General features: G+C 43.4%; 1 protein-coding gene across 2 annotated transcripts in view; it reads left to right on the top strand.

Moving 5' to 3' along the window:
* Positions 1-7,266: 7,266 nt before the first annotated feature.
* bcl11bb (BAF chromatin remodeling complex subunit BCL11B b) overlaps positions 7,267-20,048 on the top strand; it is a 37,455-nt gene continuing 24,673 nt past the window's right edge. The window contains exons 1-2 of one of the 2 annotated variants that reach the window (XM_012868915.3): positions 7,267-7,989; positions 16,978-17,361. In XM_012868915.3, coding sequence (XP_012724369.2) covers positions 7,926-7,989; positions 16,978-17,361 — 448 coding nt within the window. In that variant the 5' untranslated portion in view covers positions 7,267-7,925. The remainder of the gene's footprint in view (positions 7,990-16,977; positions 17,362-20,048) is intronic. The other variant, XM_012868916.3, reaches the window with a different exon arrangement.

Raw genomic sequence — 20,048 nt, 5'->3', positions numbered from 1 at the left:
AATTATTCAAAAACAAATTATTAATTTTTTTCTAAAGGGAAATAAACAAATTAATCACTGAATGACGTGAATTACGAAGTGAATTACGAAGACACGCTTTTAACTACTACCCACGTTTCGATGATTGAAGTTGTTGTTTTTAAAGATATCCTCTAGAGGGAGACAAAGGATCACCCAGTTCAAGTCGAGAATGTTAAAAGAAGGGGGGAGAGATATAAAAGAGGGGGATCAAAGTTAAAATGGTTCTAAAATTATATCTGTAATGCCAAAACATTGTTTTCTTTAATTTGTAAATAATGGCAATGTATTAATTTCATGCAACACCTCTAACAAAAAACAAAAAACAAAAAAAAATGTAATTTGCAATGGTAAAATGTCTTAGTTTAGTCCATAATGTTAGGTAAAAGGCTGCCTACCAGTGCTCTAAAGACAATAGTTTTTTTTTTTGCTTTGGTGATATCTTTCTACAAACCATGTCGATTGCTGTCAGATAGTCAGTTGTGACAGTTAGAAGTTAAATGGTACATTTATTGCTGTTTAGTACACAGCTAATGTTTGTTTTCCACACATCCCATTGTTAAACGGGAAGCCACAGGCAGTCTAAAGAAGGTGCAGATGAGACTAAAATGAGATGTTTTTGCATTCACTGTAAACACTATGCGGGGAGGGAAGCTAACGCAGCACATCGCCCTGAACACACTGTCCTCACAGTGACACACGGTGGCGGCGGCATCATGCTGTGGGTTTGCTTTTTGTCAGCAGGAACATCTGGTCAAATCTGATTAGAAAATGGGTGGAGCTAAATACGGGGGAATTCTGGCAGAAAACCTGTTAGATGTCAGACTCGGGGTGAGGACCGCTTTCAAGGAATCGTAAATCCAATTCAGAATTTGTGGCAAACGTAAAATAAGATTGTGGAAGAGCCTCTTGATTAAATCTTTCTGAACTTGAGTTGTTTTATAAAGACAAAAGAGCAAAAAAACCCCGAAAAACATTTCCCTCTCGAGATCTACAAAGCCTGTAAAAACAAACCCCAAAAGACTTACAGCTGTTATTGCAGAAAAAAAAGTATTGACTTGGGGGGGGGGAATGATGCCTACAAAGGCATTGCCACACTGTTTAGTTTTTTGTTTTTATTCTTAGGCGATGTTGAAAAGCCTTTGTCGTTTCCTGTCCGCATCAAAATTATGGGCTCGCTCATGTTGGTTTATCAAATCAAATCCCTGTGAAAACCGTCCCCGGTTGGTTGTTGTGATCTGACAATATATGAAAAGTTTCAAGCCATCTGAATCATTTTCCAGACACTGTAAGCAACTTTTGCCCCGCAAGACAAGAAATGACCATTAATCATCCCTTTGGATATGTGCAGTTGCAGTGGGTAAAAAAAAAACAAAAACCCAACAACAACAATTGCCTCGGAACCACCAGCATCTGGGCCTGCTCAGAGCGAGACAGCCTGCGTCATATAAGAGGAGACCACGAGTAACATCTCGTCCCCTCTTTACTCCCCTCCCGGCCTCACTTCGGAGACGAGCCGGCATTGAATCATTTACTGGGCCCGCATTAAAATTTGGAATCTGCATGCATTATATATTCACCCCTGCTCGGACAAATCCTCTTAACTGTGGGAGAAATTGTCAGGACGGGTCCTGTGGAAAAGTAAGAGCCTTGTCTGGTTGTATTGCCCGTAGCAAGGGAGCATCTCAATCTGTCACTCAAACACGCACACACACACACACACACACACACACACACACACACACACACACACACACACACACACACACACACACGCACTATGAATAGCTTATAAATAATATATCCTTATACTTTCTTTATTAATATTAAACATTGCATAATGAAGCAGCGACTATAAGCAAATCCCACAGCAATATTCATATTACCACGAGCTCTCCTGGAGTGGACCTTTCATTGTTTATGTCAGCCCTGTCACATTGCGGTTAATCACATCAAAATGGCTTTGGATGCTTTGTTTTTCACCTCTGCAACGCAAAAAAAAATGGCCCGTTTCCCCCTCACAACAAGGTGAATTCTGAGCGTGCTACGGAGCCTTGAAAAAGTGTTTCATCCCTTACAGAGTTACCTGTTTTTTGTTTTTTTTGGTAAATGTTTCAGTCGATCGAGCACATTTTAATGCCAGTTAGAGATAAATTGAGCTAATGCAAAATGCAGTTTTCACACACCGATCTCCTTTAAGAGAAAAAAATACATGTTCAAACCAGCCTGACTCTATAAAAATATACTTCTACCCCTCGCTCAGGCATGAATGGACTGTTTAACCACTTTTTTTTTTCTTGAAAACCGAGTTCACTTATACTTCCCCGTCCCACATCCTTACATTATATTATTAGATATAATTTAAACGATACCCCACTGACAGCATGAAATTTGCTAAACGACCTCCAAAAGCACATACAGGATGTCGTAAAACAGCTCAGAACAACACATAAAGCACTTAAACCCTCACTTTTCTCGATTAAGGCCAGTGATCACTATTCAACAACAAGAAAGAGACAGGGGGGAAAATATTTCCCCAAGACAGACCGATGATCTCAGGATGTATCGCGAGACAAAATGAAGGTTTTGGAGTGGCCTAGTCAAAGTCTGGATTTAAATGTAATTGTGACGCTGTAGAGTGACTTTCAGCAGTTTGTTCATCCTGGAGAACCCTTCAAACATGGCTGAATCTATGAATGAAGAGAAGGCAAAAATAAATCCATCCATCCATCCATCCATCCATCCATCCATCCATCCATCCATCCATCCATCCATCCATCCATCCATCCATCCATTTTCTGACCCGCTTAATCCCTCATGGGGTCGCGGGGATAAATACACCCACAAGGATGTAAAAGATTATTTTCCTGTTATCAACAAGGTTGCCCTAATAAATGACCTTTTCACATTCGGATGGCCTGCATCTCTCGATAAATGAAATCATCCTTTGAAAACCGCTCATCGTATTTACTGAAGTTGCCTCTGTCTAATATTAAAATTTAAACTACTTTTCCCCCAGCCCTGCATATGCCTGTCTATTTTTAGATGCCCTATGAATGTCACAATTATTTTATTTGGAGATGGTGTGACATAAAAAATGGAAAGGATGTGCCCAGTCAAAACCAGCCGAGACGCGTGTACGTTTTGTCCCCCCCCCCCCCATGCCGGATCCGGTCTTCTCTACACCGTCCCTGAGCTTGTTTTCTGTTTTTTTTTTGTTTTTTTTTTCCCCCCACCTCGCCATGAATAATTTGTGTCTGAAATTGGCTAACATTCTGGAGGTTTTGCAGAGGAAACCGAAGGCCGGCGTACTGCCTTCTTTGTTGGACAGGACTTCCATTTCAGCTCGCCGTGTCTTCGTCCGCGGCGTGGATGTTGCCCCGCGGTGTGTTCGGGTTAACTCGTACTGAACGACGACGCTTGCCACGGCAGATACGTGTCTCCTCTCGGGCAACACTTTGGACTTAAAACCATTCCTGTGTCCACAGCCAGGGCATGTTGGCCCCCTGGAACCCAGCTTAAACCGCTTTCGCCCCGAGCCCGCAGATACGAGCTATAATGGAGACATTGATGTATTATTGAGAAACCCATGGGTGAGGATCAAGGAGATGCTCATCAGCCAGCAGACATGGCAGTGGGAAGCGTGTGAACTCAGGAGGTTTCCCCTTCATGTCCAACGGCTGCTGTTGCTCCGCTGCCCTTATACGCCAACTATTACTTTTTATGTAACATCACAAGCTGAATTTGTACGCCCCGGTCAAACATGCTCCGGCCGGTCTGTGAAACAGAGCTGGTGTTGCCTTGGCGTTTATGCGTGTGGCATCTGCCGAGGTTAACGTCTGCTTGAGCCAGAGCCGAGATGACATTTCATTTATATAAATAATTACTGTCCTGGAAGTCCCACAGGCCTGCCCTGAAGCAATCAAACTTCTAATGCTCTTAAAATTGCCCACCATGTTTTATTAATGGCCGCGCTGTAAAAATGTATCGCCACGGCTGCACACCTCTCTCTCTCCGCTGATCCAGGAAATATATTGTCAATTTTAAACGGCCATGAGAGGCTTTCATTTTTGTTCTACGGAGTATTTCAACCAAATTACAGCTTTAGCACGAGGTTGAATAGCATGGTAAGGTTCTGACAAAAAAAAAAGAAAGAAAAAAGAAAGCAGGGCTACAGTGTCTGAAAGGCACTTACCTGTACATATATGCTGACTACAATGAAGAGTGTGCTGAATGATTGTCCATTAGAGTCAATTATTACCTCTAAGTGGACCTGATCTGCTCTAAGAACCCTTTTGGATTCTGGATGCTACACAGCACCGAAAATATTAACATACATCTGACTTTTTCACTTCTGGTCACTGACGACATCATTTAATGTAGTTTATTAGGATTTAATCTGATAAATCAACACAATGTAACCCTGATTGTTTTGTGAAAAGAAAAGAAAAAAGATGGTTGCGGGTGACCGTCTCGCTCATTGTGTCCTTGAGCAAGACACTTCACCTGCTTTGCCTGTTGGTGGTTGCTACTAGCCCGTCAGCATTTCAGTGACAGACTGAATGTGGTGTGAAGCACATTGGGGTCCTCTGGACTTGATAAATACAAGTGCATTTATCAACCATTTAATACATTGTTCAATATAGAAAATCTGAAACGTGTGGCATGCATTTATCTCATCCTTCTCCGTGAGTCAAAACTTGAGGAACCCCCTTTTTTTCCAATTACAGCTGCCAGTATTTTGGGGAGTATCTCTGACAGCTTTGCAAATGAAATGTTTCTGCTCGGCAACAAACCGCTGGGGCTCAATCAGACTGAAAAGGGAGTGTCTATAAATGTTTAAGTCTGTTTAAGTCAACCCTGATCAACATCCCCTCAGCATAATAAGGCCATCACTGTGTCTCATTGTAGGTACGATGTCTTCAAAGAGATGTGCAGTCGTAGCGCAAAACATTCTGTTTCCCTCTCATCTGATAGAGCGGGGGTCCCCATAATGGGGGTCGGGACTCCCCGGGAGGTCACAAGACACCATGTGGGGGTCACGAGATGATCCAAATTCCTGGCTTTTCATTGTCAGAGATATATTTGTTTAAATATATATAATGTATGCTTTTAGTCATGAAAAAGAATTTGCAACTATTCAACACCAAATAGGTGAATCTAAATTTTTTTAGTTTTTTGGGGGCTTTTTCATGGCTTGCTTTTTATGAAAGTAGGCTGACAGGAAGGGGGGTGGAAGAAGGGGAGAGACATGGGGCAAAGGACTGTGGGTCGGATTCGAACCCAGGTTGACCGCGTCGGGGACTAAGGCCTCTGTATATGGGCCGCGCTACCCGCTGCGCCACCAGCGCACCCCAAAGGTTTTTTAGTTTCTTTGTGTGGAAATTTACTCCTCTGTGGCCAGTAATGCATTTTCTTTTAAAGAACATTATGAGAATAAACACAGGGTGAAGACTGCATATAGTAGTAAGAGCTCTCATAAAATTATTATATTTTCACAATTTCATGACTTTATTCCATAAAGATTTCCATGGTTTTCTCTCAACAACGACTTTCTTGTATACAGGTTTCTCAATGCATATTCTACATGAGCTGTAGATGTCTGCTGCTCCTCCAGAGTTAGCACAAGCCTCCTGTGTGCTTCCACGAATAACGCACCCTGTGCTGACCTCTTCCAATTAGGTTTGGAGTCTCGAACTTCAGTTTTAGCAGCAGGCCCTCAGCAGGATGCTGAAGGAGCTGATTCAGGTGTTTGATTCAGGGACATTGAACGGGGGACACATCTATGAATTGCAGCACCCAAACCGCCAAGGTCTAGAGTTGAAACCCCTGGTATAGGTGGGATGGCCATGTGTTGTTCATTTTAGGACCAAGAGATGATCAACGGTTGCCACATTTGTTTTTTGTTTATCTACAATCCCTGCTTTAAATGTCTCCACAACCTGTGTTCTCAAAACTGTGCGCCCCGTCCTCTGGTCTTTATGATGCTGTTTGTTCCCTATAGTGTTCTCTAATGAACCTCTGGGTTTGAGTTATGCACGCAAAAGTTTATTTATTAATCAAGATTTGTTTCGGGGTATTAGAGTAAAAGGAACTGAAAATATATACATGTTATAGTTATTTTATGCGAAATTATAAAAATGATGCATCCCTTTCCTTTCCATTACACAGTTCTGTGCTATTCAGTGATGTCTATCACATAAAATGTCAAATACTGGCCTTAATAGAGAAAAAAAAAAGCTTTTTTTTCGTTTGTGGTTGTAAGTTCACAAAATGTGGAAACGTTTAACGTGCGTGAATACTTTCGCAAGGGACTGGGTCTAACCGAGAAAGTTGTTTGAAGGTGCCACCTCTTGATCAGGTCCGCTATGCCTCCCGACTGTGCCAACAGAGGGTACTGTTGCCTTAAACTCCAGTCAAAGCAAACCTGCGGCATGCTGCGCACACCCCCTCTGTCACCATGTGTGGAAATATATGCTTTACATTTATACTGATTGCTCGAGCCTTATTTATTATTAATAACACTTAAAGGACCGCATGCACAAGCTTCATAAGATCAATTAAACGTTTGACCTACGCTGAGAGATCAGGGTGCAGGAGGCTTTATCGTTCACTTCTCAAGTGTTTATGTGAAATTTCTAATGGCATATCGTGAGATGGAAAAAAGCTGCAAGAAGTAAGGAGCAGTTAATGCGGAAAATTTGCACTTTTTTTGGGAGGGGGGGTATTAAATGATGATGAATGCAAAGGTGAGATGGTTTATTTTTTGGTGGTAACTTGACACAGCTTCAAAAGCCAGACAACCATGAGCCAGTCTGTGAAGTAAGTAAGCGCTGATGACTGGTGATTACTTCTCGGAGCTGATGGAGGAGCCCCGGGGAGCCGCCGGTGTTCGTGCGTTTGTCCAGCGCCTTCCTGACGCGCGAGGCGCGCTGGCGCAATTGAACTTGAATCCCTTCCCAGCGCACTGAGGCGGGCGCGCAAGCCGTGCAGACGCACACACACACACACACACACACACACGCATGGGCGCACATGCATGCGGGCAGAGCATCTTTCATCGCGTGAGTCAACTCGAAGTAGCCTCTAACACCGTAGGAAACTGGGAAACATTGGACCTCAGCTTGTTGGAAGAAAAGGAGGAGGTGTCACGTCTGCCCGCCTGGTTTCTCTCTCTCTCTCTCTCTCTCTCTCTCTCTCTCTCTCTCTCTCTCTCTCTCTCTCTCTCCTATATGTGTGTGTGTGTTTATGTGTGTGTATGTATCTCCCAATCAGCGAGGCTAGTGGCGCCGGAGCCAAGAGTTGCCGTTCCGCGCACCAATGCCAAAACGCACAGGAGGAGTCGGTGCCAAAGGGTCATTTAGCGCACCACTGCTGAGATGGAAGGACTGTAGGGAGCACATAGAGTAAACAGCTGCTATTTGGCCCCCAGATACGGCAGTCATAGGCTTTTAAAAGAAATTTCAAAAATAAGAAATAATACAGGGGCGATTCTCTGTCACCACGATCGCTGCAGAGGTGGGGAAGCCCAGGATTTTTTTTTTTTTAAAAATCTGCAAACAAACGCTCTTCGCAACACTTCTCCTAACCTGCTCTCATCGATCCCTCGCAACCTCTCCAAAAAAAAAAAAAAAAAAAGCCCCACTTTGGCTCCCTCCCACCCTCGATCCAGGTGTTGCTTCCACGGCAGGACACCGCGCGGATCTTTCGCCCTTCGTCGCGCTCCTTCAGCCCGACTGTTCCAGCTCCTTGACGCGCATCAAAGTTTGCACCTTCAGAGACTGTCGACGGTGAAGCGACACGAGCGCGATCGCAGGGAGTGCGGAGGAGAGCTGCTCACCGACACCACGGTTCAAGCCGACTCCAAGTGCCGTTCACCGGGCGATGCCAGAGTAAATGCCGGGGCAATGTCCCGCCGCAAGCAGGTGAACCCGCAGCACTTATCGTTGACGCACAGGGAGACGGTCCAAGGTGAGCTTTCATATTTTAATAATAACATTTAAAATTATGATAACAGTATAATTGATTGCTTACGAATAATACTCTTTATTTGGACTTTGTTTTTGCAAGATTAGAGCATTCTTTTATTATTATTATTTGCACAGCCTTTTTTTTAATTTCTCAAACTTTGTATATTACGCTGCACAACTGAAATAACTGATCGGGAGAAGATATTGCTATTTTAAACTCAATATGTTGACGTTTTTTCCCGTTTAGGGGCGTGGAAGATATAATAGAGTTAAATAAGCGCTATTCTCTCAGCTTCATCATATTTTACCACCTCCTCACAAGTAGACAGTGAAGGCGTCTGTTTTGAGTTTGAAAGCATGCGCGCACATGTGCTCGACGGTTCGTCAGAACACACACATTTTTCATTGCACTCCTTTCATATTTTTCATTTTTATTATTTGTGCTTTTCACATTTAATTTGTCGCAGACGCTCACGAGTTTGCACAAAGGTTTCGCTTTTTCCTCCCAGACGCTTTAAAGGCCTATTATTACCACTTCACTGTGAGGTTAGTAAAGCGAAAAGATGTGCGTTAAAAGCTGGGGTTCCCTGCTAAAACACCTCCACGCAGAGCAAAAAGTAAAAAAAAATAAAAATAAAAAAAGGCGCCGCTCTTGTGCTAATAACAATAATCTATTTTTTATTTCTATTCAGTGCTTTCGAAAGCTGCCATCAGATAACTTTTATGAGGGCCTGCCGATTAAAAAGTCGCCAAATCCAATTATATCAATCTAACCTTCATCTTCCTGGGCTCGGCGTGTGCCTAAATCCAATTTCAAAGGGGCTTCGTAATCTGGGTAATTTATGCACAAACTTCATGATGTAATCTCTGGCCCGATGTGTTCTGTGCTGAAAACTGTTAGGTGGATTTCGGCTCATGTTTTATTTGCTCCATCCACTTTGTGTCTCACATCTCACAGGGTTTCCTCAGTTGGGCTTGTGCATAAAAGAGGCGAGGCAGTGTTTTAAACTAACACATCGGCCCTAAAGGTTATGTGCCATATTTTTGTCTGATAATGTGCGAGTAATAATCTGTCAGTTTCGTCTATATTAATTAATTTTAGTTTGCTCAAATGTGTAGAATGGCTGAAATGTGTGTGGTCTCAGCGTTTACCTGCGGAAAAAATATCACAAACAATTGAAATAACCCAGACAGCCTTTAATTAACTTATTCCATTTTGGACTTCCTGTAATAATTACAGTAAAACCTTCAGGCACCTGCCATACAGTCAGCACATTCCTGCCCTGCTCAGTGTAGATAATTGCGCTGACAGTGACTTGTCAAACTATATGTTTTAAATGCCTTTTTTTTTTCCAAAAATGAAGCGACGTGCAAGTGTCCTCAGGATTTATCTGTTCTTGCCTGAAGCTGTTAAGGTCGGCGCTTTAAGGAGCCCTTTTTCAAACTTCCTGGAGTCACACATGCAGCAGCAGCAGCAGCAGCAGCAGCTTTGGAAATCCTGCTTAATGCACGGATGCACCGAGGCTCAATGTATATGCTGAAGTGCCCCTCTGAATAAATGGGAAAGTGTTGGAGGCTGACTTGCTGGTCAATTTGGAGAAACTGAATCTTGTCCCACCTGTTCTCGTACTTGATACTCTCTCTGGTGTTTGCTGAACTGCGCCCTCAGGCAATGGCCTGACACGTACAGGTGTAAGATCACGGAGGGACTGAACTGTAAAGCCTTTCTGTCGTATGTTTTTAGAACTTTTAAAATGCTCGAACCCAAAAGAAAGTGCAATATTCCCCAAAAGAACCAGTGTGTGCGTTCGTTTATGTGCACTTTCACCATTTACACAATATCCGACAGACATCCAGGATTTAATAAGGAGGTGCTGTGGATACAAGGCGTTGATGCACCTGTCATTCTGCAGCTGGTGGCAGCATTATGCTGTGGGCTTTTCCCCCTACGATGGGAGGGCCTTGAGACGACCACCTGAGGCAGGGGGGGTGATCCGAGGAGCACGGGCGAAAACTATACTGTAACTTCCTAAAGAGAGCATCTCAACCGCCCTATGTGGAGGAGAAAAACTCGTGTCGGTTGACTTCTTCGTCAACATTTTTTCATAATTACCTGTCAGAACTGGTCCCCGTGTATCTCTTTAGACGATCCATGAAGTGAAGTTTCTGCAGGGTGTCAACATCTGTCAGATCACGGAGGACGGCGTGTAACCGAACGCAGCTCTGTGCCCTGCAGCCATCGGGGGCCTATTATATATATAGGGTCACGCTCTTTGTGGGAGAGCGCGAAACCTGAAAATCAGCATGTTTCTGGACAGGCTCGTCTTCGGATGACGGTGTTTGCGTGCGGGGGAAAAAAATACTCGCTCGGCCAGACATCTAGGGACACTCAAGTGCAGCAGACGCATACGGTTTACAAGTATGCAGCACAGACAGCGCTCACACACACACACACACACACACACACACACACACACACACACACACACGCAATTCAGCATATACTTGGAGTCTGCACAAGTTACCCTCAGATTGCACGACCACATGCAAAGTATGTGGCTTCACTGCTTAAAACAAATTGCATGTAAGAAGCTATTCTGCAGCAGGCCTAATATAGCTTTCAGTTTGCAATTAATTGTTGTTTTGTTTTCTAACAACACTTACACAACAGAGGTGTTACATTAATGGCAAAGTGAGACCTGGTCCTAGGGTAGCTCCGATGAATTGCTCTAAAATCGTTGTGTGGAAGCAGAGGTCTTCACTGTTGTTGCTCAGACCCCAGTGATGTTTGCAGTGTGCCATCACCGTCAGAGAAGAGGATCCTTTCCTGGATCCAGCCACGGAAACGCCTCGTGGTAACTGTTTACCCTCAGAATTCACATGCTACTTGTGAAACAGTCAATGTTTTCTGCTTTATTCATGCCATATGCGCTGTCAAGCGATGGGGAGAAACCCACCGTACTCGCTGCACAACCCCACTGTAAATATTCGCACAAACGTTGCGGTAACGGGATGATAATCTCACAGGAGACAGCCGGGGTGAGCGATTTATGATTCACAGATTTCTTTTTTTTTTCTTCCTCCTTCAATTAATTTAAACATTGCAGAATGCGCTGGATGAGTTTTGCAACGCTTGCAGCACTTCCTTGTTTTTTAACTCTTAAAAATTGTCCAAATTTGATTTATGCACCTCCCAGTGTCATGCCTCGTAGGTCTCATTTATAGCAATTTTAGGTGACAAGTCACAGTCAGCAGCAGAGCTTTATTTTTGCTCACTTTCAGGCTGATAATCTAAGATTTACGATAAGGAATGGGACTGCTACAGATTAAATGCTGATAAGATAATTAAACACACACTCTCACACAGGCCTGGCCTTACACAACATTGCAGCGTTGCAGCTCCGCTTGGCAAATCGCGGAAGGGAAAAAAAGGGGGGGGGGGGGGATAGGCTGAGTGGGGGCCCGCTTGTCGTTTGAATTTTTGATTGCAACCATCTGCAATGTTGCTGGTGTCATTTGTTTTCAATGGCAGGGCGAACGTTACCCGACTTTACCCCCGGTGGGGTTTTACCCAAAAAGACCGAGCGTGTTTTTTAAGCCACGGAGAAACAGAGACAGGTTTAAACGTATTGAATTTAGTCGACTTTCATCTGAGTGCCTGTGGCCTTTGCGCGGCGATCATTAGGAAATCTGACTTAAACGCTAGTGGAAATGTTTGAAAAGTCAAAATTCAAATGCCAGTTAATACACAGTTTGATGCTTTCCGGCTCAGAATTTTATCAAGTTGAAATATAACGAAAGGGAAATAAAAAACAGATTTTAAGGCGTTTTTTTTATTCATAACAAAACACTCTTCAGCTTAAAATGTATTATTTACGCAGTTTATAGGAGTGGTTAGTGTCAGAGACTATTTTATTTATTTTCTGTTGTATTAGATTCGGCCTTATAATTATTACGGAGATCGGACAGAAGTTTTTAAGATTTTACAGTTTGGATAAAAAAAAAAAAAAAAATCTCACCAGTTCATTGCCTTTAGGAAAACGCCTTTACGAAGCGTTTTCCTTCCATTATTTTTTTATCATTTATTTTTTTAATAAATGTAAATTTAGCTGAAAGAGGCCCATTGTCTTCAGCAGCATTTCCCATCTGGTACACATTGTGCTGCAGCAGCAGCAGCAGCAGCAGCAGCAACAGAGGAGTGACTGACTGACTCTCCCCTGATCAAGCTGATAGGGGGTGCTCTAAGGCTGCCTGACTTAACCCACACTTGATAAGGCAGAGCAGCAGGAGTGTCACCGGGGTGAAGATCCAGCTCTGTGTGTGAAGAAAAAAAAAAAAAAAAGAAGAAAGAAAGAAAGAAAGAAAGAAACAGAGTGAGCTAGAAAAACAAAGTATGTGTGGTATTGTGTTAGACAGCTGGCTTTCATTGCAATCATAACGCCTTTCCTTGCGATGGCATGTTTGACAGAGCGTCAGCTATGCTCCTTTACCTATCAAGCATGTTCCTCTCACATGCAGGGGAATTAGGCGCTGTCTGTCACCCTGATGTGCCACATTAGTCTGTGTTTTTCCTCTATATGTGTTTGTATTTCCAATAGTTTTCCAGATTTCTTCGCCCCCTGCACACATTCCTTCTTTGCTTCCTTCAAGCTCCCACGTTTTTTTTTTTTTTTTTTTTTTCCTCTCCCCTTTCTCTCTTCGGCGAGGATCAGGAAAGATGAGCGAGCAGCCTCAGTTATGAGAAGGTGTCCGACTTTCGTTCCAGGGGCCATTGATTCGGTGCCAGCTCATTGTAATTTACTGCCTTGTTTCCCCCCCTCGGGCCGTGTTGCTCAACCTTAGGTTCGCAAACAGGCCTCGTTCCGTTTGTCTCTCAGTCAAGACACGGCGCGGGTTGCAGTGCCCAGGTGTCTGTCAGCTTGTCGACTCGTTGGCTGTCTCGTTTTCCCATACCGCCTGTCTTGTTTGTGTCCTGCTCAGGCAGGGCCGGCCCCAAGGTTGACTGGGGGCCCTGAGCAGAATTGCCCACTTGGAGATGAGGCTTAATCGCTCCATCGGGCATGGCTGCTGCTGTGCTGTACGGTGAAGACGTGTCTTTGAGGTGACTGGGGGTTTCTCTAAATGGAGCGACCCAATATCACATCAGTCCGTTTGCAATATTTATAGTATTTATAGCATAGTTGCATTTAGGATGAAGCTTTAGAAGGCAAACACTGTAAATGAATTGTAGAGGTTTGGATTGGCTTCCTTTGCTCCTGCGGTCGTATTTTGTGTCGTTTCCATCCGGGGTTAGCAGAGCCGGGAAGGATGGGCAGGTTTATGTACATGAACATTTTTTTAGTTACTTCTTCAGATTTATTTGCAAACAGTCTCGCTATGAACCAGGCTGTAAAAAGCAATAAACCAACGCAGTGGCATTAAATTATGAGTCTACTCACACAACCTTCAAATTAGGAAAATGTGGCTTTTGCGTGTTTACACGTAGAATTGTTTGTAAATAGTTTTAAAGCCTAGAGTTGATTCGAATGTTACATGGATTCCTTTAAATAAGGTAATAATTTGACGTTCTGTTAAATTATATAACAATGTACTTAAAAAAAAAACAACAGAGTGAGGATTAAAGTTGACAGATTCCTGGTAAACACGACTACAAACAACACCAAAAAAAAATGGGCCGAGATATGTTGTGTTTTGAATTCAACGGCTCCTGGGGGCCCCCTGCTGCTCAGGGGGTCCTAAGCGGGGGCTTATGTCGCCCATGCCTCGGGCCGGCTCAGTGTGAGGTTCTACCTACAAGCACGGCACGTATCGGCCCGAGAGTTGCTGCGTCTGAATCGTAGTCGCAAGCTGCGAACTCTAGGTAAATATGTGTTTGTGTTTGCCGTCTTCTTTGTCGTCAAAGATTATGAGATGGAAATGATTTGGCAGGAGTCCAGGGAGCCATCGCCGTGTAGAGAAAGATGTTTGGCATTGGTTCATCACGGGGGGGGGGGGGGGGAAATGGAGATGACTAACATGTGCCTGTGCGGGTGTGTCTCTGTGCGTGTTTACGTGGCTGGATGGCTGATTGGGCCAACAGGAGGAAGAGTTATTCATTTGGACAGAAATAAATAAAAAAGGTAAAAATGGGGTGAAATAGATCAGAGGTTAACAGTGGCAGTTTTGAGTTTAGAGGAGCGGCTTGAAATGGGCATGAAGAACATCTATGATACCTGCTCTGACGACTGCACAATGGGAGGCAGTCACATGTAAATGGAGCATGGAGAGTATTTGCCTTTTTTTCTTTTTTTAACTCATAAGCTACCATCCTGGTAGGGTTCTGGTTGCCTTTGGGGCGTGAGGTCAGATTTCTTTCAGTTTACAGACTGAATGGTCAGAACTTCTGTATATAATTCAAGGACCAAAGCAGATAGACCACAACATCTGAAAAAGGAACAAAGATGGGGACTGGAGCCAGGGAAACAGAAATGGTCCAAATAGCAGAATGCTGATCCCTTTTCCCAGCTTCTTTTCTGATGTTTTTCTGGTCCAAAATAGAGCCATTTGCCATGAAATGTTCCATACATACACAATGTCAATTCTTATCTGCTTTACAACACATTATTTAAAGTGATTTTCTATTATCTACTCATCCTCAAGTATAAAGAAATGTGGTATTAGAACTCCAATACATATTATCCATGAACACAAGGTTGTGATTTAATCTGTCACAAGAGCCAACTGGTCCAAGCAGGGATCAGAGCCAAGATAAATGGTAAAACGATATAATACCATGTTTTCAGAAAATAATGTACTTAAATACTATACTTTGAGGAAAACTATGGGCCAGTTTTGTACCAATTCATATTCCAATTTTGTACTCTCATGTTGCCATTTGGTCTCTTCTTACTTTCAGTTCATAACTTGAAACAAGTCATTTCCTACCCATATGGTTACCCTATTGAGTGCAGGTTTATTTCTTTAACAATTTAGGTTTTTTAATAATTATACAATTAAATAGCCACAAAATGGCCCAACACTTACATATTTCCATTTAATTGCCCAATTCTTCAAAACTGACCCTCAAATAATTAGAAGGATTTTAAAAACATAGGCTTTTTTTTTTTTAAAGTTTCAATCTTTGTCCTTTTTTACTTGATCTTTTCCCCCCTTTTCTTTGTAATAGTTTTTCTATATTTATTTATTTATTTTGTGGGTTGCTGGCTATTTTGCCTCTTTGCCACTTGGAAAAGGAAGTAGGAAGGAGAGAAATGGAAATTTCTCATACCTACGCATTGTCATAAACAAACCATTCCACACCTGCATATTAAAATCATGCAGGTGGACATCACTTGCATTTTCAAATGCTAGCATTTTGTCTCCTGCGCCCTTTTGTGCCTTTGTCCCTTTGGTTTTAAGGTATTACTCTGGTGCAGCTATCTGCCACAGGCTGTCTGGTACCATCCAGGCGTCATTTCATCCCTGGCAGAGGGATGCTTCATACCTACTATGACAACTGCTGAGTTAAAGTAATTTCCTTTTATCTATGGTATGTAAATCTGCCTCTATGACTCTAATAGATAATAGGAAGCTGCTTAGAGGTATTTTAGTTTGATCAAAGGTTGCAATTTATCATTCCCCTGTCTACGCAGATATGAAACCCAAAAATTAAAGGAAATCAACAGTAATGTGTATGTATTTTTTGAAAAACGTAAATCAAATTGCGTCGTTAAAGAAGCTAACACGCAGTAGCTTTAATACATAGGTATGAAGTGCGTTGCTTTCCGGCATGAACCGAAAGTACGAATGGACAAAATGGCAACTTCTGTGCAAGAAAAGTTCACGCCATTTGGTGAAGGGGAAAAATTTACCGTGAAGCGTCATGACGACGCAAAAGACGACAAAAAAGAAGATAATTAAAAGTAAAAATCAGATACAAAATCTATAAAAAATGTCTAATCTTTGTGATCACTGGTGGGGGGGGGGGGGGCATGTGGGGAAAAGAGAGAAAGAAGAGACAATAAGAGGAGGAAATGGGTTGCTCTCTCTCCTTCAGGCACCGACACCTCTCCCTGAACGCCCGCCCGCCCGCCTTCCCGCCCGCTCAGACATCTCTCAGAGTCTCTGGAGCTTCTGCTTTCCTTTGGGCTCTGGACATGTTTTCATGCCGGTATCATCAGGGTAGTGTTGGGGGGGGAGGGGGGGGGGGGGGTTAAAAAAATGTGGAAGTTGTCCATGAGGGATTTGTGTTAAGCTGAGGGACAGTGTCTGTGCCATAGGGGAAGAGGGAGAGAGGAATGCGTAATGGTTATTAATGGCCGTGTCAGATCTGTGAAGAATGAGATTTACTCTCCTAACAGGACCCCAGGTTTGGCTTTATGGATTTTCTGTCTGCTGAGAATATAGTTTAAACTCACCTGAGTCCTGATCCACACACACACACACACACACACACACACATACACACACACTCAGAGGGAGAGAGAGAGAGAGAGGGCTGAGCGGCTGGTGGATGTGGCCTTGGTTACGTTAAACTTTGTCGAGCAAAAAGCCGAGGCTCCCACGTGGTTTTTAGGCAACCATCTCGCTGTGACAGCTCAGCGCAGTCGAGGGCCCTCGCCGGAAACCCAGCCTGCGCCGTGAGATCAATCGCTTCCTGGCCGCACAAACACAAACACAAGTGGAGCAAATACGCTCGCAGACGCACACCGGCATGTAGAGTAAAGTGTTTGGTCCCACCTACGCAGATCTGTCTCAGAGATAAGCGGCGCAGGTGTTTATCTAGGTAAAGTAGCTTTAGCAGGGACGCTGTTTCAAGCCCCCCCGACGTGACACAGTTCTTAATGTAACGACCACCCTGTGTGGTACAGACGCATGGTTGTTATCTTGTATTGGTTTCAGGACCAAACCTTGCTCAGTGTTTTTTTTCTTTTTTCTTTTTTTTCTGAGAAAGTTTTTCTCACTGACTCACTTGTTTCTCTTTCTGCTCTGCGTCTTTTTTTTCTCGCAGCGGAGGTCAACCATGACTCAGGAGCGCAGTCTCCCTCTCCGGAGCAGTCCACCCCCAGTCCTCGGAGGATGGGGCAGGGAGAGCACGACCTCCTGACCTGCGGCCAGTGCCAGACCAATTTCCCCCTCGGCGACATCCTGGTTTTCATCGAGCACAAGCGGCGACTGTGCCGGGGGCCCGGCGGCGGACCCGCCGCCTTCTCCAAGCCCGGGGAAGCCGGCGGAATCATGGGCGTCCCCATCTCTCCGAGGACCCGGTCGCTGGAGCTCGGGAGGGGCTCGGTCCCAGTGGAGGTGGGGGTCCAGGTGACCCCCGGGGGAGAGGACGACGAGCAGAGGAGGCTGACGCCGGCCAAGGGGATCTGCCCCAAGCAGGAGAAAGGAGGTACGGATAACAAGTCTTAAACACACAGGTGCACATACACATCCTTCACCTGCCCAAAGCAGACAGCTCTCTTTAAAGAAAGCTGTTTGTTATTTTGACGGTGGCCTTCGGGAGGGATTAATGTACCCTTAGATGATTTTATTAGAGTGACTCAGAGAGCCGCAGAGCTGCGTCTGCTTCACTGTGTAGACAATAACACCCGTACAGCGCCCCCTACAGCTCCGTGCTTGTGTGCGTATGCTGGCAGTGAGTGTAAATAAACAAAGAAAGACCTATTGGCACCCTCGGTAAAGATGGATGAAAAGCCATTCATCTTGAACTGCAGCGGCAGATGTACTCAAATTAAATTAAACCTTTAATTTGAGTACATTTATTCAATGGGGAATAAATGTTAAGAGATAATTTAATAAAAGCACTGACGGCACAATTACCGGTTCCCCCGTTGGCATCGCTTTGTGCCATCCAATTTTTTTTTTGCCAGGACTCTTCTCCCACTTCACAATGTTGGAGCATACAAAGGGTGAGGTCTTTGACCCTTCCTGCTTGATTAATCTCTCCAGAGTCCCAGATCATCTGTCATTCTCTCTTCTCTTCAGCTTATCCAACAGGTTTTCTTTTTTTTTTTTAGCTTAGCAACCTCCACATGTTTGCGTTTGTGATGCTAGGACAGAAAACGTTATTTATTTGCTAGCATCTCTCCCATACAACCTGTTGGCTTCCAGATAGCTTTAAACTTTTGTTGTGGACACTTGGTGACCTCAGGTTGCCACTCTCTCCTGAAGTTCTTGAACAATGAGCTTTGGAGTTTCTTTTTATCCCCCCTTTCCGTCGCGCTCACTGTGCGTTGGCGAGATAAAAATGGGACGTCGTCTAATAGCGGTCAAACAACGTCAATGAAAGTTTAACAAAAATAAGAGAAATGGACTTATGTGTCGCATCGTATGTATACCCCAGAACAACAGAAGGTCATGTAGATCAATCAGGAACTCCTAAAAAGTAGAGTTTTAGTAAAATAATCAGTTACACATATACAGTCATATTCAATAACTTAGAATATTACTGAAAAGTTCATTTATTTCAGTAAGTGAATTCACAAAGGGAAAGACATTATGTAGATTAACACAGAATGATGATGTTTTAAAGCCTTTATTTCTGTTAATTATGATGTTTTTCCCCCACCACCAGCTAATAAAAACATCAGACACAACAGCAACTTTTCCCATGCAGAAATGGGGGCTTAGCAAAAAGTATGTTTAATATCAGCTTAAAGTTTTTATGTTTCAGAAGGTACTTTTATTATGATCAACAAGCCTCTTAGAAATGCATATTCTAATTTACTGACTATGACTGTATACATTTGTAAGTTTTTTTTCTAACATGCCATTTTATTTTCCTTCTCCAAACAAGCGTACTCAGTCAGAGACTTACTGCAATAAGAGACACAATTTTGTGTGACATTTTCACATCTTTACCAGGAGTGTCATAAATGTGCGTGCGTGCGTGTGGTTATATGCACATTTTGATTTTACACACCCTAACTCCCCTCAAAACCTATACACGGAGGTCTTAAATCTGAAACCCTTTCTCAAAAGGGGAGGAGCCGACGACGCAACAAAACTCCCTGTGGTTTATTTATTTGTTTTCCTGTTTTTTTCTTTTCTTTTTCTTTTTTGAGTGCACATCACTTATCGGAGCGTTTGAAAAGACATCCTGCAGCATATGAAGAGGTTAAAGATTAAAATTCATCTTCTGTGCGTGCGTGGGGGCGAGGGGGAACGGATTAATAAAGCCGCGAGGCCGTTCATCTGGCTGTGAGGGGAAAAAAGGAAAACGGCTGGAGGGGAAACGGCAGTGGAAGGGGGGGGGAGGAGGAATGGTAAGGCCTGCAGTCTGCAGGTCGCTGTAGGGAAACTAATACAGAGTTATCAGAGGAGACAGTCACCATCACACCCAAGAGCTGAGAAAAGCTATCCAGGATTACGCGGGCTTCGCCAGACTAAGATGTTTCCAGACAGAATTTCATGCACGATTAATCTTGTAACACAGAAACTGGTCACCGCTGTGTCACGCTATTGTGTCATGGTCAGATCTAAGTAGTTAAGGAGAAGCTCTCCAGGACCGCTCTCTAAGTAAAGCATATCTGTTCAGCCTGTGTTGTCAACTCCACGTTTTGTCACTTACAACGAAGCTGTAAAGATAGTGTAGAGATTAAATATGCACCTTGGCGTGGGTCAGTATGAGGATCTCACTTTATCAAGATCTCAAATTGCATGCCACAGTATCAAGGTATTAACACAAACATTTAAAACATTATTTAAAAAATGATGTAACGTCAACCGTCAGCTTCAACGTAAAGTAAAAAAGGCTACAATAACTCCTACTGCAGCTAAAAGAAGATATTGATTATTACAGTTTTAATAATGCTGTCTATACAGTTCATTTATTTTCATCTTGGCGCAAAGATTTGCGCCATAAAATGTATGGACCTTTCTCAAAGTTCAATTGGAGGTTTGCGCCTGTTGCATAGAAGAGCGGAAAATAAGAAAAAGCTGCTAATTGTCACGGAAATCATGTTTAAACATGTAAACAATATCTGTCCATAAAGGTGATTTGTCATCAATGGTAACCATGCGTAGCAAAGCTTGCGATTGTAGATATGTACAAGCTTTTATGCAAGTCAATGACTT

This window comes from Fundulus heteroclitus, chromosome 15 (genome assembly GCF_011125445.2).
Source record: "Fundulus heteroclitus isolate FHET01 chromosome 15, MU-UCD_Fhet_4.1, whole genome shotgun sequence".
Lineage (NCBI taxonomy): Eukaryota > Metazoa > Chordata > Actinopteri > Cyprinodontiformes > Fundulidae > Fundulus > Fundulus heteroclitus.
The sequence above is the reverse complement of the archived record's forward strand: the minus strand, read 5'-3'. Positions and strand labels throughout refer to the sequence as shown.